The 24,394-nt window shown below is 39.1% G+C and overlaps 2 protein-coding genes across 7 annotated transcripts in view; one reads left to right on the forward strand and one right to left on the reverse strand.

Moving 5' to 3' along the window:
- LOC134820871 (uncharacterized) overlaps nucleotides 1-24,394 on the forward strand; it is a 1,079,557-nt gene that overhangs the window by 21,476 nt on the left and 1,033,687 nt on the right. The window lies entirely within an intron of this gene.
- LOC134820861 (hemicentin-1-like) overlaps nucleotides 17,968-24,394 on the reverse strand; it is an 81,796-nt gene continuing 75,369 nt past the window's right edge. For all 6 annotated transcript variants that reach the window (XM_063831505.1, XM_063831504.1, XM_063831503.1 and 3 more), the window contains 10 exons: nucleotides 24,191-24,275; nucleotides 22,918-23,004; nucleotides 22,389-22,795; nucleotides 21,428-22,151; nucleotides 20,618-21,250; nucleotides 20,098-20,427; nucleotides 19,624-19,988; nucleotides 19,329-19,472; nucleotides 18,993-19,221; nucleotides 17,968-18,827 (listed from right to left, as the gene is read on the reverse strand). In XM_063831505.1, the coding sequence (XP_063687575.1) occupies nucleotides 18,637-18,827; nucleotides 18,993-19,221; nucleotides 19,329-19,472; nucleotides 19,624-19,988; nucleotides 20,098-20,427; nucleotides 20,618-21,250; nucleotides 21,428-22,151; nucleotides 22,389-22,795; nucleotides 22,918-23,004; nucleotides 24,191-24,275 (3,195 nt within the window). In that variant the 3' untranslated portion in view covers nucleotides 17,968-18,636. The remainder of the gene's footprint in view (nucleotides 18,828-18,992; nucleotides 19,222-19,328; nucleotides 19,473-19,623; nucleotides 19,989-20,097; nucleotides 20,428-20,617; nucleotides 21,251-21,427; nucleotides 22,152-22,388; nucleotides 22,796-22,917; nucleotides 23,005-24,190; nucleotides 24,276-24,394) is intronic.

Consider the following 24,394-nt stretch of genomic DNA (forward strand, 5'->3'; position numbering starts at 1 on the left):
AAGCTATTGACAGATCAGTACTAATCAGATCAGTACTAATATAAACGAGACGAATCTATTTTAGGTAAAGAGGTTAAAAGAAAAGATCGGTTCGAGAAAGAAGATTTGTACTGTAGGCGTAGCTTTGGTGCAAAATTGATACATGTTTCGTATCCAAATAATATTTGAAATATCAGAGATTCAGATATTCGCGCGCGAAAAGTGGCATGCAACGTATGTCTTATATTTGATCCTTCGAACAGCTGTTGAGCAATGAAACGCAAACATAATCTTAGCAAAATGAATATATTTCTTTTATCTTCAGCATTTAATCAGTCACATAATCTGAGAATATCAATGGTTAGTTTGAAAATGTCAAAAATTCTCATCAAAAATGTAGTAAAGTCTCAAAAAATTAATTTAGCATCTCGTAAAAATGGAATAGTTTAAAATCGGAACAAAATTAATCGCATATACTATAATAATGTGGAGTCTGCAGTAGTTCATTAAATCAAAAAGACGCAATTCAAAAATTGATAGACTGCATATATAAACAAAAAATGGACGATTTAAAAATAAAATTCGGGACACCATGAAAAATTAGCTTCCAAAAACGGAATTCACATTGTTCAGGCCAAACGGATAAAGTGTCTTCAATTTGTTAATATAAAACTGTTCTGACTTTCTAATATTATCTGGGGATGTAGAACACAAAATATCAAAATGGAAACTTTCATTGAAAACAGATCTCTCCCTCAAATTATGAACTGAAAAAAGATGTGCCCCTAAAACATTCTCGTCATCAAAAACTCTATGGCTCTCAACATTCCCCTTACTACTCGCCTCTAAAATCTCATAATATTTACTGCGATGACCATTCACACGTTGGCTGAGGCTGGTGACTGTTTTTCCCACGTATACGTTATTAACAGTACAAAGTTTGCATGTCGCGCCGTACACAATGTTGCGTGTCTTACAGTTACCACCTTGAGTTCTGACTGAGTGTCCATTATTGGAGACCATGGAATTGCCACTAACAAGGTGACAAGTTTGGCAGGGTCTGCCTTTCTTCTTCTCGCCAGGTTTGGTGCATGGGTCAGTTGTTCTTGACTCTGAACCTAAGGCAAGCTTCTTTCTCTTGAATAAAGTGTCCTTTAAGTTAGGGGCTCGCCTGGTCACCACTTGGAGTTTAGGGATCCTCTCAGGGTTCTCACTGCTCCATGTACGGCTATTTGAGATGATGTTACTGGCCTCTTTAGCCTTTTCCTTGGTTTCCTCATAGCCCGCACCGAATGTAACAATCCATGGTGTGAAAGAAGGGGGACCCTGATCCTTTGCCTTGTACTGTAAAGTTCTTGGTATCGATCTGACATCACTGATGACCTCTCTCACCATATCAGTAGGATATGAAGACCGTTCAAAAAACAACTGAAGCTCTGCCAATCTCTCATCCAGCAAGACGTCATCATTGATTATCCTTCTGTATCGAAGTGCCTGTGAGAAGACTATACTCCGGAAGGTATGTCGTGGATGGAAACTTGAGAATTCTAGATACCTGTTGGCGTCAGTAGGTTTCCTAAACAGATCTGTTGTGAGTCTCCCTCCAACAAACTTGTACTGAATGTCCAGGAACTGAGTGAACTCCGTGATTGGTTTCACTTCGTATGTAATATCTAAGCCATAGTTAAGATAGAACCTCTCCACATACCTTGGCCCGAAATATCATCCACAAACCGATCAAGGTTCTTGAGCTCCTCTGGTCTAACAACCGGGTCGTAAACCAGACTCTTTAGGACAAAGAACAAAGCAATGTTACCGCAATCCACTGAATTGATACCTCCAGTGGGTACACCGTTAACGACCTCATACCAGTTGTCTGCATTCTTCAAGACTGCCGAATCAAAACTAAGCTGTATCAGTCCCTTCAGCCAAGTCCTGAACTCCTCAGACCAATCTGGTCTACACGACTCCATAGCATCATCTAAGGCTGACATCACCAAGCTATGTTGCAGAGAATCGTATAGAGAAACAATATCAATACTGAAGCTGATCCAAGTATCGACTACTTGTCCGGAAGCTGCCAATTCCTCGAGTTTTATGAGAGCTGCAGTTGAATCTTTAACAAGATCTATACAGTAATCCCTGGCAAGAGGTCCCAACCACTTCCAAACAACAAACTTATCTGATCTTGCAACGTATGTCAAGTGCAAAAGGAAATTGGTACTCAGACAGAAACGATACAAACTCAGACCCTCAACAATTTGCAGAACGGCCGCGATCAAAAGGGGTTACAGCGTGTGTCAACGAATACCCACTTAAATTAAACAAAAACTTAGGTTTCGCGAGTAGCGACGTGAGACAAATTAAATCATAGACAAGTAAAAGGCCGGTACTGAGGTTCACCAACTTTAGATCGTGCATTGGCAATTTTTGAAAAAGCCTAACAATCGCTTTTCCTCTTTTTTTATTTCTTAGATATTTTTACCAAAATTGTTAAAACATGGGAAAAGCGAACAAATACTAAAAAAATGGGAGAAAAGAACACAGCAAAAAATAAGTTGAATCGTTCCCGGGCTATGATTCAGTGTCTGTGTCGTTCTCGCAATCTGATTCCTCCGTATGAGTTTCCTTAAAGTGGGCTATCAGTCCTGTTGTTATCTCGGTACCCTTGAAGTGCTCTGAAAGTGAAATGTTGTATTGATTTAACAGCTGGTGCACAAAGTGGTTTACTCTTGCGTATTTGGCAATATTTACCTTTGAGAGTTGGTAGTAGCTAATTATGAAATAAAACGTAATGAACATCATTTAATTACTAATCTAATAGCTAAAATTACTTATCCAATAAAATCGAATAGCTTGAATTACTAGAATAATAATTTTGGCATATACTTACTATTCATAGACTTTTGATGATTATTATATATTACTATAATTACCCTGACATAATTTTAATAATAACATCCAAAAATGGCATACTCAATTGTGTTTTGTAACGTAGTATGTTCTTATCTAATCTCCTGTTCGAATCTTACCAAGCATGGTGTGTGAGAGTTGCTCGAAGACATCGCATTGTAGTTCTCGGTGGAAGTACCGGAAGTGCTGTATAACACCCTCCGTCATGTTCGTACCCACAAACCTTTCTGAAATGTTAAATCCAATTAACACCGAGAATGTCGAAATTAAAAGTTCACTTTGTAAAAACCTTACTGTAAATCTTACAGCAATTCTGTAAAACCTGGACAGGAAGTCCTGTAAATAACAACAGAGAAGTGTTGCACACCCAACATCACTTACCCAACATATTCCAACTGGTGGTGAGTTGCCGGAACAGCTCATTTGAGAAGACCTTGTTGAAATATGGGGGAGTGAGCAGGACATCCCATCTGGTGACATTGTGGAATGTTCGAGATTCTTTAAACTTTCTCTCCATCTCTCTTAAGCCGGCGGAGCAAGTTTCCAGGTCATCACTTACAGCTCCTAGTTCTGCTTGTGTTGAGTTTAGATCTCCGGTCACTGTTTCCAATGAAGTTGCAGTCCTGTTCATATCAGCAGTCACCTCCTCGAGATCAGATGTTACACCCTCCAGATCAGCAGTCACCTCCTCCAGATCAGATGTTACACCCTCCAGATCAGCAGTCACCTCCTCCAGATCAGATGTTACCCCCTTCAGCTCCTCCTCTGTAGTGACCAGCTTCTCCTTCGTTACATTAAGCTGCTTCTTAGCTTCAGTGAAATTCAGTTGAGTTGACTCCAACTCTTCTTGAGTTGAATTAAGAAGACTGGCTAGTGTCTCCACTTTCTCCTCCGACCTACTAAGTTGAGCCTCTGTTCCGTTTAGCCTTCCAGTCACACTTGCCAGCTTCTCCCTCAACTGAGTTATTAATTCCTTTGTTGTACACCCGTCTACCTCACTCACAGACCCACTTCGTGATCTGCCCAGAATATCTTCCCATCGAAGGATCCTAGTTTCGGAAAATTCTTCTAAATCAAAACATAGTCCCCCGTCTGCTATTTTCTTTATTTCAGCCGACTCCAAGACATTGGAATATACATTGAACTGATAGAGGTCTCCTCCAAAAATATGATGAGAATATCCACCATGACGATGATGATTACCAAACCATAACTGCCCTCCCATTTTCAGCCTCCTCCCAGATTGTGTCTGGTCTGTTGCTACCAAATCACCATCCAGGTATAACTTTATTGTCCTGGACGCTACAGACCACGTTATGCAGTAACTAAACCACGTGCCCACTGGTACTGTGAAAAGGTCCTGTATTCTCTCCAAACCTGCATCATCCACTACTCTGTTAAAGTACCCATTAGACGATATCAAAATCTCGTGACCGATATCATAGTCTGTTATATAGTTTAACACTAGTGGTTGTGAAGATGAGGTGTAGATACGTTTGATCCACGTGCATATGGACAGAGAATCTTGGAACGGGGCCATGTCATAGTTAAAACTAATGTAATCGCTGACAGAAGTTCCAAAGTGCAGGGCAGTGTACTCCTTATCAGTTGATGCAACTACAGGCAGGTAGATAACACAAAGGAACAAGAGAAACATAGCTGTGAGTTCGAGTTAGAAATGAATGTAAGCCGTGATTATTAGATAGATTTTAGGTAATATTGTGTAATATATATTTATGCTAGTGAGTTATAACTACATTAATATAGTGGAAGTGGAACATCGAGTTCTGGTCTGCGTGGTTGGGCTGATCTGCAGCTGGGAAAGTGCTAAATGCATCACCTCAGAGGGGAGAGTCTGTGAAACATTAAAGTTAGAGTTAAGGGCTGTAAAAAAACAATGATGTTGCCATAGTTGACTACTACTACTACTACTATGTCGGAACTAAGTCCGATCTACGCTAGATAACCGCCTACCCTCCATACATCCCTGTCCCGCATCAGGGTTCGCAGTTCCTCTTTAGAGTTTGTCCCAACTTCCTTCAGTAACATAGACAAATAGCTTTGTCTATGTTACTGAAGTAGCTCTGAAGTTGCTCTGCCATAGTTGAGCGATTCAGACTGCACCTGGGGGTACCACGACAATTGACCCCCCGACAATTGACCCCCTATGTAATTACACTGGGGTCAATTGTCGCGAAATCTAGGGCTTAGTACGACAATTGACCCCCCGACAATTGAATCCCGACAATTCTCTATCACTATAATCTAGTGACCTGAATTGTGTTGTATCACGTAGTGACTTCCATTGTCGTTTCACTGTAAGTGGCGAAAGCCACGATACAGCCGCGCAAACGTGCACGGCAGGTCTACATGCAACGTGTGACAAGAATTGTGTTGTTTATTTCAATTAGTTTATCAAGTTCAACAAAATCTTGATTAAACACAGAGCTTGGGGAAAGGACAACGTTGCGTAAACCAAGGTTTGCGGTAAACATGAAACAGGGTTTCGATTCACGATCGCGATAACATTTATTAACAAGTAACAAAATAAGCCCTTGCAAAATTGTCGACTTTTCCAGTTTGCAGTTAAAATTATGAATTTTTAGTAATTAGAAATCATCTTACACTTGTTATATTTATCAGATACAGAGGTGCGGGAATTGAACTTACTATTAGTAAAATGTTATCTCCATATGGCTGCTTCTAACTAGTTATCCTTTTTTAATAAAACAAAAGTATGACCCGCCGCGCACGTTTGCACGGCTCCCCCTATATCGTTGAAACTCTACACTAATATTATATATATAGCTTATTATTATTACAAAACGTGCGCCGAGTAGACGGTCCTGATGTTTGAATATAGATATATCAATTTTACCAAAACCCATATTCATGGGTAGAGTGGACCGCTGCCAGTGTCTCTCTTTCCCAAACAAAAGGAAATGATATTAATTTGATTGACCGTTCTCAAATGCAAAATGATACCGAGAATGAAATCGGTCGCTCGCTTTTCCCATTCATTCACGGCTTACGAATTGTAATAAGTTTCGATTGATTACATCAATCAGATGCTGTAAAAATCTCTTTGGGTTGCGTTCGGGTCGATACCTAGTATTTCGGGGTAAGGGTGGTAGTTATTACTTATTGAATTAGCTGAAGTTTATTGAATCTTTATTGCCGAGTACAGCTGCCTTCGGGTAGTTCTTCTTAATCTATTACAATTGTAAATGAATGGGAAAAGCGAGCGACCGATTTCATTCTCGGTATCATTTTGCATTTGAGAACGGTCAATCAAATTAATATCATTTCCTTTTGTTTGGGAAAGAGAGACACTGGCAGCGGTCCACTCTACCCATGAATATGGGTTTTGGTAAAATATCATCTCTTTTTGATTATAATGTCAGGGTACTTTATAAAGTCGAAATATAAACTGATATCTTCATTAATTAATAAGGAGGAAGTTTCAACGATTTCGAAATTTTCCTTTAAAAACATTTCCTTGTGTTTAGGTAAGCATATCGGTCGATCACTGACTGAATATGCCACCTAATACTCATTCAAGTTGGCATTAAATTCATATATAATGACATTAAACTGTCGTGGCAAAGCAGAATTTGTTGGAAATCACGAATGAGCAAAATTCTCACCTTTCGCACGTGCAAACTTTGAGCGGACGTTGCGTGCGCATCCAATATTGAATCGCCGTAAATTTTTGCATGTAATTGTTTTATATATAGCTTGATAAGCATGCAAAGTTTCAAAGTATTTCAAGAAGAACTGTAATCACAACGGCACTCTAAAGTTGACAGAAAATGACGAAAACAGCAATTTTCAGTGATTTTAGCAATTTTCTATCAATTTGGGCGTGTCCCCACGTGTGCAACTTTTCGATTTTCAACTTTAAAACTAGCCTAATGCACAATTTATACCTATAGGAAGCAGAACTGAGCTCCTCAACTCAAGGCATGGCCCAACACCAGAGAATACTAAATCGCAAAATTGACGTTTTTATAAAATAATTCTTCAAAAAAGCACAAACTTCAATGACGAATATCTTTATGAAGGAGCAAGCTAGAAAAACTTTCCGGTAGATTTTCAGAATGCTTGAACAATTATCTAAGATGAAAATCTCCTCAGATTTTGAATAAAATTACTCCTTAATGGTTAAAAATTAATTTTAAAAGTTATTACTTTGTCAAAAATCAAGTTTTATAAACGGTTAACTTGACGACGTCATCAAGGGGTGTTTATGACGTCAAATAATTTTTTTATACAATGTAAACTAAAGTGTAAACAATTATTTGCAAGACCTGTGGTCGGAAATGGCTTTATCTTTTATACTTTTCAATCTATGGACAATTAAATACAGGCTACAATTGACTGGCAAAGCGTCTATCCCTGAATATGTATATATATATATATCACGACAATCTGTCGTAAAACAGGGGTTCTAGAAAACCCATTTCCCGATACTCCTGAAACCTGAAACTTTTTTTGCAGTCGATTTGATCAACGTCTAGACGCCCTGAAAAATTTCAGATCTCTAACTCAATTTTAACATGGTTTTTAAGGCACCTGAATATGGCGATTTTGGGTTTTTTACCGAATTTCGTATAACAGTGCTGGCGAGTATTTTATGCAAATTTCTTATAAATCTCAACATAACTATTTTTTATTCCTGTCATCTTTGACATCAAATTAGAATGTTTTGAACTAAAAATAATTCTGCTTAACGACTTCCGATGAGTCTTAATGCCTGGAAAACTCCTGCCGGAGGCGGCGGCCTTCGGCCGCCGCCCCCGGCCGGAGTGCACGCTTCGCGTGCACAAAAGAGGCTTGTAACGTGTACCAAAGGGGGTATAATAGTAAAGGGGGTATAATAGTAAAGGGGGTATAATAGTAAATGGGGAACATAGTATACCCACAATAAATGCAACGGTCGTGCTTGCCAGCACTGTGATATGAAACAAATATTTTACGAGTATCACCCGTTAACCTTCGCCCTCATGTCCAACCTTTTAGGAAACTTCCGCCCTTGGGTCCTTTGCCCTCGTGACCTCCGCCCTCGTGACTTCCGCCCTCGTGACCGTTTCTCATAAATCATGAGTAAATCATATTAGATTTTAATTGTCTTGTATCTCAAGCGTAAGTAATTCAATTTGGAATCTTGATCAGCACTCGGCAGTATTAAACTCTTGGCAAAAGCAATAAGGGTGAAAAATGTGTTTCCCGGGCTAAATACTTTTCTCATTTGAAACCTTCTCCAAAAGTTGTTGAAATTCGTCAATCTGTCAATACTCGTGGCCATAGTTTGCGCTAGAAGTGAAGTGTAGTAACTGCAGTAATGGTCCATAAAATCACGGAACATTCTCCGAAGCAGTCATCAGTGACTGAAATAACACGTATCTGTTAAATATGAAGTTCTGTGGCCGGTGCCAGATGCTGATTCGAAACGTGATGGCTCTCTGTGTCTTTTTAATTTGCTGCTACGATCAGAACTGGCCGATTTATTTGACCACCATCTGGAATTGCACCATATAGGTAATATGTTTTACCGTATAACTATAGTACCGCAATATATAGTTAAGAGAGCAGACAATATTCATTTTGTCAACCCTCGCTCCGTACAGCTGCCGACACAGAGAATTTACCCGATCTTTAATTTTAAGGTAGGGAATTCAGGCTTCGATGAGTTATTATCAAGCGAATCCCTGACAATCTAATAAGTTGATGTTGCGAAATTGCACTTGCAGTTTGAAGTATAAAAAACTTAAATCGGACCCGGCATTTTGTAAAATTTTTACAGCTGGTGCCACGTTAATTTCGATCTTCCTTAAATTCATATTCCGTGGCCAACTTTTACGAACGACTTGCTCATCGTTTATCGTAATGCCTCATATCATTTCGATATGAAGCTCGATTTCGCATTATTTAACATTAAAGCTACTATTTCAACTTAAATCGTGTTCAAGGTCTAGGCAGTATTATATCCAAATAGCCCGACCCCTGTTCGCGAACAACTGTTAGTGAACAGCTGTACACTATATGCAATATAACCGTTTCAATCTATTGATTGGTTACCAGATCATATGAATCGTAATCAATAGTTTGATCCAGCAATTTACTACGCTACAGTTAATGGAAAATTATGCTAGTCGTAACTAATTGCATCCAAGATATCATACATACCATTCAATTTCATAACATTTCATGATTGATAATGATATGCGGTCATATGATCTGGTAACCAATCAATAGATTGAAGCGGTTATATTGCATATAGTGTACAACTGTTCACGATCACCTGTTCGCGAATAGTGGTCGGGCTATCTGAATACTGCCAAGGTATATAATAATATCTACAAATTGTAGTTTTCTGTTTTAGTTGTTGAAGCTCTAAAAGTAGGTTGATAGCTCTTTCTGTATCCAAGACTTTAAGATTTACTTAATATAATTATAAACGTGCCTTGCCCTTGATTAGAATGAAATCCAAATTCCTGGAAAGGTCAATCATCTTATTCCTGATCTGTGCCAGTCAAGGTAAAACTAAATAATTCGTAAATTCGCAGAACTATTACCAATATCTGAATGAGGATCAAATGAAAACTTTATGATTACTTTTATGTTATCGGCGATAATTTGTAGGGGTGTCGGGTTTGATATATTTTTAATGGCTAAATTAAGCCCCTACTAAGAATGAAATGAGAATAACAAAAACCGTAAAACTAGACATCTGACAAGTCTAAATGTAAACACACTGTGCAGAAATCATCGACGATAAAAGTAAAAGTTCAACTTTTGATGACGATATTATTTTTTAGTATCTTATCTTAGGCCGATCAGAGGAGTTATTGTCGCACAAGAAGGAGGAGTTATTGTCGCACAAAAAGGAGGAGTTATTGTCGCACAAAAAGGAAGAGTTATTGTCGCACAAAAAGGAGGAGTCATTGTCGTACAAGAAGCCGACTGCTCAGTCAGACACGTCATGGTTTGGACACAGCTGGAGAGCAGTTGATGGTGACCGGAACGTTACCTACTGGAATTCGTTAGTTATCTAGATACGTATTTAGTTTTAATTTAATTTAAGCACGATTAAAATTATCAAATGCACCTCGTGTTGATTGACGATGTCAACCCTTCCAGATCGTTGCTCTGCGAATTAACAGAGCATCGATCTTGTCTCGATGCAAAGTAAAAAATGATAGTTTGCTTGACGCGTCGAAGCGGCGAAGTCCTCCAACACCTCGTGAGAAGAGTCCCGAATCTATACGCATGATACACTTGTTATACTGTTTCTTAGTCTCGCCATAGAATTTAACTCAAAAATTAGTCTCGTCCCTTTATAATATCAAAAAGACTAAATATATTTCGCGGTTAGAGTTGTATGCATTGCTTCGACAAAAACGTAATGTGGTTGGCAATGTGTCACTAATAATATTTGACTACAGGACGTGTACCTACAATGTGTCACTAATATTTGACTACAGGACGTGTACCCACAATGTTTCACTAATATTTGACTACAGGACGTGTACCCACAATGTGTCACTAATATTTGACTGCAGGACGTGTACCCACAATGTTTCACTAATATTTGACTACAGGACGTGTACCCACAACGACATCTTGAATAGCGCAGTAACTAACACAGTACAGGACTGGTGGAGGGTTGACCTGTTGGAAGTATACCACGTGACTAGAGTTGTTGCTTACAACCGACTGGGATCTCCTCTCAAACTTAACAGTACCCGGGTAAACAAATGAAATCTCTAATTTAACTGTACTTGCTAATTTAGCTATTTAAACTTATTTCATCGAAGTCATCTTGACTAGATCCAATATCTTAATAAGATTTATATCTCTATAGATGATGTAGTTTTAAAGACACCTAAAATAACATATCCCAGGTGAAGGTTGATGGAGTGGAGTGTGAAGATAGCCTTATAACGGTAACTCCAGACAACACCACAAAGAAGGAAATGGAGATTCCCCTGAAATGCAACAGAGCAGGAAGAGTGGTCTCCTTTGAGATTCCGCCAGATCCGCGGGAGACTGTTCACCTAACACTTTGTGAGGTCCTGGTATTTGGCTACAAGATATCAGGTTACTAATTACTATGTTACTAGGTTATAAGCTGGTTACTAGGTTACTAGATGGTTACTAGGTTACTAGATGGTTGATAGGTTACTATAGCTATAAATACTTTTAAGGCCAGCGACAGGTTACTTTAATTTTAAAGAAAAGCATACCGTATCTTTTTCTGCCAAACGCTTCGTTGCTCCAGCGAAGCCGTTAAATAGTTTATAAACTATATAAATATGTATTGTGTATTTTGCCGACGATAAATCTAACATCCTTCATTTTTAGCCAGTACTTTCGGTAATTAAATACCACAATTGTCAATTACATAAAATTGCCCACTTTTCGCACTTTTCACACTTTTTCACACTTTTCGCACATGAAATGTTGCTTGAATCTCATCTGCGAAATTTTCAGCGGAAGACCGAACACCATCAAGATCTTCTATAAAATGGGAGTTAGAAGATAATCTACTTCTTATCAGTGGGGAGGGTTTCACTCAGGGAGCGGTCTGTGACAGTTGGATGAACATGTCACACATTGAATTAGACTTGATTTGTCAGTCGTTAAACTTTGATGAAGCGTATGCTTTCTGGACAGCTAATCTACCCTCAAAGAGGTTTGTCTGGTATATTAGTATATTAGTTTGTTTACAAACAGTTTTTCAGATATTTTCAGCCCAATTCTTTAAATGTACATGTATTTTGGTCTATATGATATACAATCCGTATTTGTATTTAGGATTTGATTGATTAAAATTTGGGAGAGAGAATCTGGAATTTGTATACAAAATATGCCATTTTTCAATCATCATTTAAACCGATTTTTCAATCAACCTTTCAATCGACCAATGAAGAGTGAGGACAAATAAACGTAAATTTACAGGAAGATTAAATTTAACGTAGATCATATAAATTGCGAAAATGGAACGAAAGACATTTTCGACTGCAAATTGTCAGGATGGAAACCTAAATCTTACTGCCTTGAAAGTGATGCGCTGCATATTTCTTGTACCAAAAAAAGTAGAAATGAGTACAACGGTAAGGTTTTATCAACTTTTTAAATCAGTTTCAATGGATTTTTATTGATCTTTATTGCATTTTAAAATATTTTTACTTGAAATATTTAAAATCAACTTATTATGTTAAGCCGGATTTTTGATCTAAGCCTTTACATAACAATTTAACGTCCTAGTTTTAATATTTGTTAATTTGACCAAAACCCATAATCATGGGTAGAGTGAACCGCTGCCAGTGTCTCTCTTTTCCAAACAAAAGAAAATGATATTAATTTGAGGAACCGTCCGCAAATGCAAATTGATACCGAGAATGAAATCGGTCGCTCGCTTTTCCCATTCAATAAGCTTTATTACAATACGTAAGCCGTGAATGAATGGGAAAAGCGAGCGACCGATTTCATTCTCGGTATCAATTTGCATTTGCGGACGGTTCCTCAAATTAATATCATTTTCTTTTGTTTGGAAAAGAGAGACACTGGCAGCGGTTCACTCTACCCATGATTATGGGTTTTGGTCAAATATCATCTCTTTTTGATTATAATGTCAGGATAATTTACACAGTCGAAACTTAATAAGGAGGTAATTTCAACGATTTCGAAATTTTACCTTTGAAAACGTTTCCTTGTGTTTAGGTAGGCATATCTGTCAATAACAGACTGAATATAGCATTTTTTACTCATTCAAGTTGGCATTAAATTCAAATATAATGCCATTTTAATATCGTGGGAAAGCAGAATATATTCGAAATCACGAATGAGCAAAATTCTCACCTTTCGCACGTGCAAACTTTGAGCGGACGTTGCGTGCGCATAAAATATTGAATCACCATAAATTTTTGCATAGTGTTATTTAATATATAGTTTGATAAGCATGAAAAGTTTCAGAAGATTTCAAAAAGAACTTGGATCACAACGGGACTCCAAAGTTGGTAAAAATCGTGAAAATAACAATTTTTAGTGATTTTAGCTATTTTAAATGAATTTGGGCGTGTCCCCACGTGTGCAACTTTTCGATTTTCAACTTTAAAACTAGCCTATAACACAATTTAGACCTTTAGAAAGCAAAATTGAGCTCCACAACCCAAGGGATGGCCCAACACCAGAGAATACTAATTCACAACTTTTGTGTTTTTATAAAATTATTCTTCAAAAAAGCACAAACTTCAATAGCGAATATCTTTATGAAGGAGCAAGGTAGGAAAACTTTCCGGTAGATTTTCAGAATGCTTGAACAATTATCTAAGGTGAAAATGTCCTCAGATTTTGAATAAAATTACTCCTTAATGCTTTAAAATCGATTTGAAAAGTTGTTATTTTGTCAAAAATCAAGTTTTAAAAACACTTAAATTGATGACGTCATCAAGTGATGATGATGACGATAAATTATTTTTCGATATAATGTAAACTAAAGTATAAACAATTATCTTTAAAACCTGTGGTTCGAAATGACTGTATCTTTTATACTTTTGAATCTACGGACACTTAAATGTAGGCTACAATTTACTGCAAAAGCGTCTATACATATATATATATATATAGCTTCACGACAATCTGTTGTAAAACAGGGGTTCCAGAAAACCCACTTCCCGATACTCCTGCAACATGAAATTTTTTTTACAGTCGATTTGGACAAGGTCTAGACGCTCTGCAAAGTTTCAGATCTCTAACTCGATTTTAACATGGTTTTTAAGGCACCTGAATATGGCGATTTTGGGTTTTTTACCTAATTTCGTATAACATGCTGGCGCGTATTTTGCGCAAATTTCTTAAAAACCTCCACATAACTATTTCTTATTCCTGTCATCTTTAACATTGAATTAGAATGTTTTGAACTTAAATATACCTGCTGAACTACTTTCGATGAGTCTTAATGCCTGGAAAACAATAAAGGGGATATAATAGTATAGGGGGTACATAGTGTTGTGAATATAAGGGCAACGGTTATGCTTGCCAGCATTGTGATTGGAATTCGGACAAATTGGCAAAAAATATGTTAAAATTTGAAAAAAAATTTGAAATTGGTAAAATATATTAAAATTGGTAAAATAAATAGCAATAAAAAACTGGTTTTTATGGTATTTATTTATTCTTCATTGGTACAGAATCAGTAATAGTAAACTATCCCAGGTGCAGAATGTAACGTTGCAAACGAGGAAGGCTTCCTGAAAGAAAAGTGTGTCTCAGAAACTGAACGTGTTTATTTTAAGTGTCCATTTGAGGAGGACTATTACGAGATACAGCAAAAGTTTCCTTGTAATACCAACCCGCACTTCACGAACGACACCACAGGTAAAACTAAAATAGCTACAATATTATTGCAAAAGCGAAGTTATCGTCGATTCCATCATTAACAAATGGTCAAGCTTGCAGTCTTAAAAATGTATCTAAATTCCAAAATCCGCAGAATATTGTTACAACCTGACAAAAACCTGTAGATTCAACCAAACTCAGATGTGCGGAGTAGATGGAAACAAGGCAGACAAGGGCAGGTGCATGGTAATTTGCCCCACAAGTAGCGGCCCCTCAACAGCTCTCCCGACCAGGTACATATGTAATGAGAGGAAGGATTGTGATGATGGAGCCGATGAGTGGGATTGTGAAGAGGAGCTGAACGGAAGCGAGCCGTGCACGCTGGACTCTTCTATCAGCGTATCTGCTGATGTTCTGAAAAAAGTGAGATGCGACGAATCGTATTTTTACTGTGGAGGGGGGTTCTTCTACCTCGATGAAGATGATGGATATTGCAACCATTCAACAGGACAAATAGTAAACTTTTCTAAGCCAAGCTGGATTAAAAGTTGGTGGCTTCATCCTTATTTTACATGCATTGAAAGCGAAGTAAACTTATGGGATCAAAAAGGATGCAAGGATCCGGGCGGAACCCTCGGTCCAGACCAAGGTATTCGTTGTAAGAGTGCTTTAAATAGCTCGCAGGAAATATACGTTCCACCTTTTAACATGTGCACCAACCCCCGATTTGCTGAGGGCGCAGAATACCATCCTTGTGAGAAGTGGGAGGAACAAATGAACTGTCAACTGGGCAAAATAAACGAAGCTCTGACGTGTAAAGTGAACGGGAAAACACGAACATCACCAAATACCTGATCTGTGGTAGAGGTGAAACCTGTGATGATGGTATGGATGAGAAGTGCACAAACTTTACTACAGTCTCTAATGAGCACTGTGGTATACATAACCATTCCATATGTGATGGAGTGAATGATTGTCCTTTAGGAGTGGACGAAACTGACTGCAATGCTACAGCATATAAAAATATTACATGTCAGCGCAAAGTCCATTACCATCCTGATACCAAGTTTCTTCCACTCCTTAAATCTTTTGTTATGGACGGAGTTGATGATTGCATCGACGGTAAAGATGAGAGTAAGGACTTCTTCCAAAAATGCGGCCAAGAAAACAGAATAAGATGGGATGCTAAAACATCAACCTGCAGTGAAATGCTCAAAATCAGCAACATACCGGAGGATCAAAGATATTTGAACATGAACAACTTGTGTGACCACGTGTCTGACTTTGAGGGAGAGAAGGCCATGTGTTACATCAGTAGAGATTATGCAAACTGGTGGACGGACACTATTACCCATGCTGGTAGAATATTCGTGCCCCCGTGTGTGCCCGACCTCCTTAAGTACAGTCAGGTTTTTAGCTGCACTGAAAAAGTTCCTCATATTGATATAATCGGCGTAAAAATGAAAAATATAATTCATTCAGAAGTAAAAAGGCATTGTTCATTTTTATATGGCAACCTATATTTGTTTGCATCATGCAACAACTTGTGTATTGAAAAAGGTGTACAATGTATGTATAAGTATGGCGGTATAAATGACTGTTTGGAAGCAAGCTTTGAGACCAGCAATACATTAAAAAGAAACAAAACAACCAACATGTCCGAAATCATCAAGGTGTCACCAGAACCAGGTTCACACTCACAGTACCTCGACAACGTGTTCCCGTGTAAAAGTGGGAAGTGTATTACAAGGGACAAGGTTTGTGACCTAGCTGATGACTGTGGAGATGGGTCTGATGGGTCTGTTGGGTCTGATGAAGACGGGTGTATTAATCAGTTTACTTGTGATTCCAGTGGAGAGAGACTCATTCTAAGTAAGCAGTGTAACGGGATCATGAACTGTGTAGATTTCAGTGATGAGTGTGGACCTCAGTGTGAGAACACCCAACGTCGCATTATTTCCAGCGCTCATCTGAGAACTGCTGCGTGGCTTATCGGGGTAGGATCTACAGTCATCAACATCCTAGTTCTTATTAAGTCCGGGGCACAGCTCACTCGATTGAGGGAATTCTCTGTGGTATTTAGGGACAACTTCTTGATCATGTTGATTGCTTTTGGGGACTTGTTAGTCGGATTGTATCTCCTCCTTATTGCAATAGCCGACTACATAATAGGAGAGAGATATTGTAAAGAACAATTTAAGTGGAGGGGTGCTTCTGAGTGTTTATTTCTCGGAATTTTAAGTTCAGTAGGGTCCCAGATATCCCTCTTCACCATGACAACCCTAAGTATTTACAGAGTCTACCGTATAGGTCATGTCTTCCAATCTAACATTTTATCCAAGAAGTGGGTTGCACTGACTGCAGTTGTTTGTCTTCTGACACTCCTCATTTCAGTTCTTCTCAGTGTCATACCGATAATGAGTCAGCTGGAAGATTTCTTCATAAACGGTCTAAGCTACGAAGAAATAACACTGTTCGTTGGAATGATCAATAAAAATATCCATGCTGATGTGATAAAGCAATATCAAGGAAAAATTAGACTACGATATAAAGACGGGCAACCTAACATGTCATGGGAAACGATACGAAGGTTCATAGGAGAGATGTTCTCCAAGGATCATGGAGGAGTTCAAGGGAGAGGCATAGGATTTTACGGGAACTCAGGAGTGTGCCTTTTCAAATACTTTGTCACTGAAGATGATCCCCAAAAAGTGTATTCTCTCTCCGTTCTATTCATAAACTTTTTCTGCTTCATGATCATCACCATATGCTACATCATAGTGCTCATCATATCCAGATCCAACTCAAATAATAGATATGCAGCCCAGATGAACACAGCTCTACAGAGAAAGATAAGCATCATAATCCTGTCTGACGCTTGTTGTTGGATTCCTTTTATTACCATAGGGCTCCTACATTTCATGATGGTGGTTGATGCTTCCCGTTACTATGATTTCTGCTCAATAGTCATTCTACCGGTTAACTCTTTGATAAATCCCATTATTTATCATTCTGAATTTAAAGAATGGCTGAGATTATTCGTAGGACTTTGGAACAGAGTCTGCAGCAGAGTAAGAAAATTGCTACCTTTTATCTCTAGCGCGAGGGCTAATGATGAGATTGTGCAAATACCCGAAACAAGAACTACCCATATCAAGCTTACTGTGCCTGGAGAGGTATCAAGTTCCAGAGGGGAAAGGGTTTCTCTGAATGTTATTTTGCAGAAACCAATGGATACAACATCATTTATTTCTGAGGCTCAAGATGACGCTGAAAAACGTCCAGATGATGTTGAAGAACTTTCAGATGATGTTAAAAAACGTCCAGATGATGTTGAAGTACGTCCATATGATGTTGAAATACGTCCAGATGATGTTGGAATACGTCCAGATGATGTTGAAATACGTCCAGATGATGTTGAAATACGTCCAGATGATGTTGGAATGCGTCCAGATGATGTTGAAGTACGTCCATATGATGTTGAAACACGTTCAGATGATGTTGAAATACGTCCAGATGATGTTGAAATACGTCCAGATGAAGAATGGAGATGATTTTTGATTGAAATGTGTTATGCGGTCATAATGCACAGCTATGTAGACTGATTGTTACAAAACACAGTACATATTATGTTAATTTTTGGTGAACTAAACTTTGAAATATTTTAATTTGAACGTCATTTGTACCCTCGTGAGTTCATGACTCAAGAACAAAGAAAACAGTTATGTGTAATTATTAAGAAAGCGTATGAAGTTAAAACCGCACAATTTTAAAATTCAACAAACGTTCATCCCATCCCATCCCAAAACAAAATCCGTTGTGATAAAACTAAAGTTCTAATCTACACATCCCGGCACAAAACTTATCACAATTCGACTAAGTTTGTTCCCAGTTTCTAATACCACAAGCTAATGTCATTCCAACCATTATCAATATCAATAACATATCAGCAAATTCAGGATGTAAATGTTGAAAAACTGAGTTGCTCAATAACTCAATAAACAGAAAAAGTTTATCATAAATTTTTATAAAACATTCTCGGTTTGACAAATAATCTTACAAGTCTTAAATACATTCGTTGTAAAAATATAAACACAGATAAATAAGAAAGGGTTAAAGTATTATTTACAATTTTATAATTAAACTTATAAAATTACTAAAATAATAAATCCCATCTAGTTCAAAATATGTCCAACTTGTTTGAGAGTTTCAAGAAATCTCTGACCACGGCAGAATAACGTAGGTGCACGAGTACGAAATCTCAAAACAAGTTGAACCAAAGCCCGATCTCAACTGAATAGTTGATTTAAAGTCAACTTCCAGCTGCAACAAGCACTGAAAAGAAATATTTATATGAATTCTTGAATCTCGATTTTAAATTTTTCAATCGGTTAAAATTTAATAGTCGTTTTCCAAGAACTTATCAGTGGATCCTAATATTCTTGCGGAGTACTTATCGTTGATGAGCTCGTAACACGATTTCGTTTTTGATCTTGTCAACAAATAATTGACATTTTTAAATCGCAAGATTTTCTTTTTTCCGGATTTATCAACAATTTGTGAGGAATCGTTGATTGCTTTCAGCACACCTGAAAAATTATGTTAACTTGCACAATATGTATACACAAAATATATACACAAATGTATACACAATATGTATACACAAAATTTTATGAGAACAACCAATATCAAACCACGTAATAAAAAACAAAAAAACTTATTTTGAAAGACTTATAGAATCTTCCTAAACTAACCCAGAAATCCAGTTACTTCGTCGTCTATACGAACTATCTCCACTCTGAAGCCCTCGCCATCACTCTGAACAACATTGAGTTTGAACATGTCTCCTATCAGAACAACTCGGCTGTTCTTCTGTTTTATCGTAACACTTCCCACGGACGACGGTAGAGGATGGTTCAGTTTGTTCTTAAGAGTTACTGAATTCAATCCAGAGTAGATGGTTAGGGAAGAGTAAGTTCCGTCCTGAAAGTGGAAGTGGGGTTGAAGGGGTTTATTGGAGGATATGAAACATTTTATATCAAGAGGATCACAACATCACTCAATCGAAATTGAAAAAAGATGTATTTTACTTTTCTTAGAGTTCCGTAAATCTGTGCAGAGTCCGTGTCAACCAAAGTGTATAATTTCTTCAGTACCATTTTAGCAGACAGACACAAATTTACTCCGTGTATGTCCAGATCAATAGGTACATCCGATATGATTGGCTCGGAAATCTGAAATGGGAAATGTTACATATGAAATAACAAAGCAGATAAAGTATCATCGAAATTTGACTTGAAGACTGGGAGCCGTGAAGCAATAAGGCGCATGATTACTTTTATTTCCCCCATTTATGATACTCACAATAACCTATCTCAAACTAACCGTTAAAGATGCAGATCTAAGTCGTTTCTTCTTCTTCCTGGCACAGTCCATAGTATTACAGTCCCTAATCTGTACCTCGTCCTCGGAGCACTGCTGCCCCACACAAGATCCTCTGGTCCTCCTCTTAGTGCCTCCTCCGCACTCCGCAGAACACTCGCTCCAAGAGTTCCAGTTCTCCAGTACTGTTTTCCTTTTGCAGACCGCCTTCAGGACACAAGATATCTCCTCGTGTCCGGGACCTTCACACGTGCCTCCACCGTTAGAGGGGACAGGGTTGGTGCAGGTTCGGGACTTACGTTTGGTTCCAGTACCACACGGCACTGAACAGTCGCTCCAGCCACTCCATACACTCCAGTTGCCATCAACTGAGGGGGGAGGGTAGTGTTACAAGTTGAGTAGATTTCAACAATCAAATCATAAATTTAAACTCTTACAGTGTTTACTGTCCAGTAGTATTTGTGGGTAAAGTCTTACTTCTTTGAGGACATTTCTTGAGGTAGCAGATCTTATTCTCGACACTGAGACCCTCACATTGAGGACCTCCAGTCTCCGGAGGAGGACTATCACAGTTCCTGTTCCTAGTCCTGGTTCCATAGCCACACTCTTTGCTGCACTCGTCCCACTCGGACCACTCAGAGAAGCCAGGACATTGCTCAGCTCCGCACTCCTCAGATTCAGACTCCATGTTCCTTGCACAGGATGGATAACCTGGAGCTGGGGGTGGGTTGTTACAGAACCTGCTTCTTGTCCGAGTTCCTTCGCAGTCAGCAGAACATGGTGTCCAGTCCGTCCAGTCACTGAATCCTGGAGATGTTTGGAGTTAGTTAATCAGTTACACAATTCATATCTTTGTTCGCTATTATATAACATATAACTTTACACTCTTGAGCTACTTCAGATGAGTCAAAAGAACAATTTTATGATCATTTTAGGTTGAAATCTGTAAAATTTACAAAATAATTAAGCTCATCACAGTAAGTGTTTAGCAACAAACCTGCTGTTTGGGTGACCTCGATCTCAGCTTCTTCAGTAGCTGATCCAGCTGAGTTGGAGACCTGTACCAAGTAGGTACCCTCATCTTCCTTTCCCACATCCTTGATAGTCAAACTACCGTTAATGTGGATCTCATACTTGTCACCGTCTCCCTCAATAATTGGTTGAGGGGTTCCAGAACCGGGTTCTGTGACGAACCAGTCGATCTTAACAGGTCTAGAACCTCTAACTCTGGTCTCCAGCATGATGTTGTTGTTAGGATACGACTTGATATCTGAAGGAGCTGGGTCGAAGAAAGGTGGATCACTTCCCATCTCCTCAATATTCAGAACAGTCTCGGTATCATCAGCACCGTGTTCATTTGCAATAGTAAGACGCAGGTTTCCAGCATTGAGAGAGTAGGGATAGGGTAGGGTAGCCTCCAACTCATACTGATCAGGCATGTTGGGGACGGGTGATAGCTCCCATTTGAGGTGCTTGCTAAGATCAGTGTCTAATCCTCGGAGAGAGTTATACAGGGTGACACTTAGCTCGTCCTCTGATTCTATAGTTCCTTCTATCTTTACTGACAGATCTACGTCATCACCTTTAGTTATGTAGATCTCAGCAGGTAGGGGTGTGATTATATTTAGAGCTGAAAGGGGAGGAGGATAAGAGAATCTTCAAACAAATAAAAGTACAAATACTCACATTAGAGTGAGACACCAACTAAACTTGGAGATACAGTTTATCTAGACAGGTATTAGATTTAGACACACCTCCAATTAAGAGGCTTCGCTATTATCTAAAGGTGTTTTTAAATTAAACATACCTTTTCCAAGTTGAGCAGGTTGAACGGAAGGAGGTTCTTCTGAAGGTTCCTCAACACCGATATCAAATTTGTGAGATGCAGGATTACCCACACCGTTATCAGCTGTTATAGTGTACAGACCAGCTTCTTCCACCTGAATATCGGGGATCTCGAGCGAGTAGCGGATTGTTTCGCCATCTACTTTCACAATCTGACTAACTCCCTCAACTATATCTCCATTTCCATCGGTCACAACCAGATTTGGTCTTGGTACTCCTTTTATTTCCGCCTCAATCACGTGATTATCACCTTCTTCTAGAGTGAGGTCACGTGGCACGTTCGTGAACTGTGGGGCAAGTTCTAATGGTTCTACTTCGAGGTAAATCTCATGAGTAGCGGGCCTTCCTACTCCGTTATTTGCTGTTATCGTGTAGCGACCTGAGTCTTCTGGCTGAAGATCGGGGATGTCGAGAGAGAATCGGACCGTTTCCTCATCTACCTCTTCAATCTGGCCTTCTCCAACAAATACACCATCCTTATCAGTGACATAAACGTTCGGCTTGGGTACCCCCTTTATTTCAGCCTCGATCAGGTGGTCATCTCCTTGTGTTAAAGTGGCGTCACGTGGTATTTGGGTGATCTCTGGAGCACTTTCTGGTAGTTCTACTTCGAGATCAAACTCGTGTTTAGCAGGTCTTCCCACTCCGTTGTTTGCAACAATCGTGTAGCGACCAGAGTCTTCGGGCTGAAATAGTTGCGTTGAAAGATATTCAGAACTTGTTGTGTGATGTATTTAGAAGAGGCTAACTGCAGGGCAGCTTTTTTAAACTTCTCAACAAGCGAACTTTTACAATTTACAGTAAGGGATGGTATTTAAAGAGCTCTATTGCGTTAGTTGGGATACTGACGATAGGTTGAAAAACAGATATTAAAGTTACAGGCAAGGCCGTTGAGCACTGCTAAAAAATCATGAGAGTCTAACCTGAAGATCGTCGACGTCGAGAGAGAAGCGAACAGTTTCCTCGTCTACTTCCACGATCTTACCCTTTCCGCGTCCGACCACATTTCCATCTTCATCAACAACATACACGTTCGGTTTCGGTATTCCCGTTACCTCAGCAACAATGGTATGATCGTCACCAGCTGTCAAGGTTACGTCACGCGGCACTTCCGTAAACTGCGGCGCGCGCTTTCTCAACTTCACGTCCAGTTCTGCGGTAGAGTAAGCGGTTCCGACCTCGTTAGTCGCTACAGCGCGGTATGTTCCAGCGTCATCAGGTTGCACGCTGGGTATCTGGTGGATGTACTTCAGACCATCTTCCGTAGGCTCAGTGTAGAAGGATATTGGTTCACCGTCCTTGGTGAGGGTCACTTTGGGATCAGGGACTCCTGCAAAAGCAGAATATCAGAAATTCAAATTTTTACTAAAAAGAGACAGAATAACATCGATAAAGAGGAACTTAATTGAGATCATTAAGGGGCAGGCAATATTAAACTTTAAGAAATCTCACCTGATATAACAAAGGAGACCTCATGGGGTTCGCCCTGCTTAACTCTAGCATCTCCGAGACCCACCACGAACTCAGGTTCTTCTGATACTGTGGATATTAGTTATATTAGCAGTATTAGTAGGTTCTTCTGGTGCTGTGGAGGATTTTGTAAATGTATTTTTTTTTAATCTAGACACTTATTTTACTTCGGTGTATTCCAACAGCCACAATGTTACACAAGTGCAACCAGCCAATTACAGGAAGCCGAAGGATCTTTTTGGCCAGTGACGGTTAAGGTAGTGTGTACCATACTTTCTTCGTCCGAGACTTTGCTGCAATGTGCAGCTCCTCATTTAACCCTCACACCCGATTTCTCGAGTATTCGGCTGAGTAGACCGGGGGGCTGCATAGACCACTCATGATCCTTAGCTGAACGTCGACGACGCTCACCCCACGACCAGGCAGTCAGTGGGTTTCGAACTCGCAACCTAACGATTGTAAGACAGGCGTTCTAACCAACTGCGCTACCTGGCCGCAAAAAAAATATATAAAAATAACCATTTACGACCAACAATTTGACCCATTTTCAAAGAGCTGTCTTGTTCTGGGAAATGTTTAGAGTCTGTTGTCTCTGTAATCTGTCATTACTGTCAATGAGTTAGATTAGTAATTGTACTTTTAAGTTAAGTAAGTTAGTTATGTTAAAATTTTAATAACGAACCAATCCTAACAACTGTTTTACAGAAAGCGTCCCCAACTTCATTACTAGCCCTCAACGAGTACACCCCACTGTCGTCCGGTACCGCACTTTCTGTCACGGTCAGCACGGAGCTGTTACTGGTCACCAGCAAGTAACGATGGGACCACATGTTGGTCGGGGTAGGGTGACCGTACACTGTCGGCGTCAACCTCAGTTTGTCGCCGTGGTTTACTGTCACAAACGCCGGGCAGTCGTGTATTGACGGCGCTATGTTTACTGTAAGTCGGGGTAAGTTCGTCACAATCAGTCAAATGTCGTGGTGGTCACCAAAATACAACTTTTGTGTCTAGTCTTATGAAATTACGTTCGAAAGTCGAGTCAAACAATTCATGTTTTTTGCAGTTGTTTAACAGAATAATAAAGTCTTAAAACCTGAATTTTCCCAAGAAATCATGCAGAGTTTATTAACCAGCGGTAAGGTTACTAAGAAAGTTTACCTAGATTTTAAAATGTTACTTGCCAAGGGTAATTTTACTTACGAGGGTAAGTTTACTTACAAGGGTAAGTTTACTTACATTTAAATTGTTAACTTACCAGTGGTGAACTCCAGATAGGCGGAGGTGGTGTTGACTCCGTACTCGTTAGAAGCTGTCACCTTGTACCACCCACTATCTGATACCTGTCAGACACACAGTTACAAATCATGTTAAACCATCCCCACAATGTGTTGTACTTAATATTACCATGGTTAGTTCAGGAATTTTAAGCTAAAGTTGGGCAGTTTTTGAGTAAAAATAT

Source organism: Bolinopsis microptera, chromosome 9 (assembly GCF_026151205.1).
Source record: "Bolinopsis microptera isolate Bmic1 chromosome 9, MBARI_Bmic_1.0, whole genome shotgun sequence".
Classification (NCBI taxonomy): Eukaryota; Metazoa; Ctenophora; class Tentaculata; order Lobata; family Bolinopsidae; genus Bolinopsis; species Bolinopsis microptera.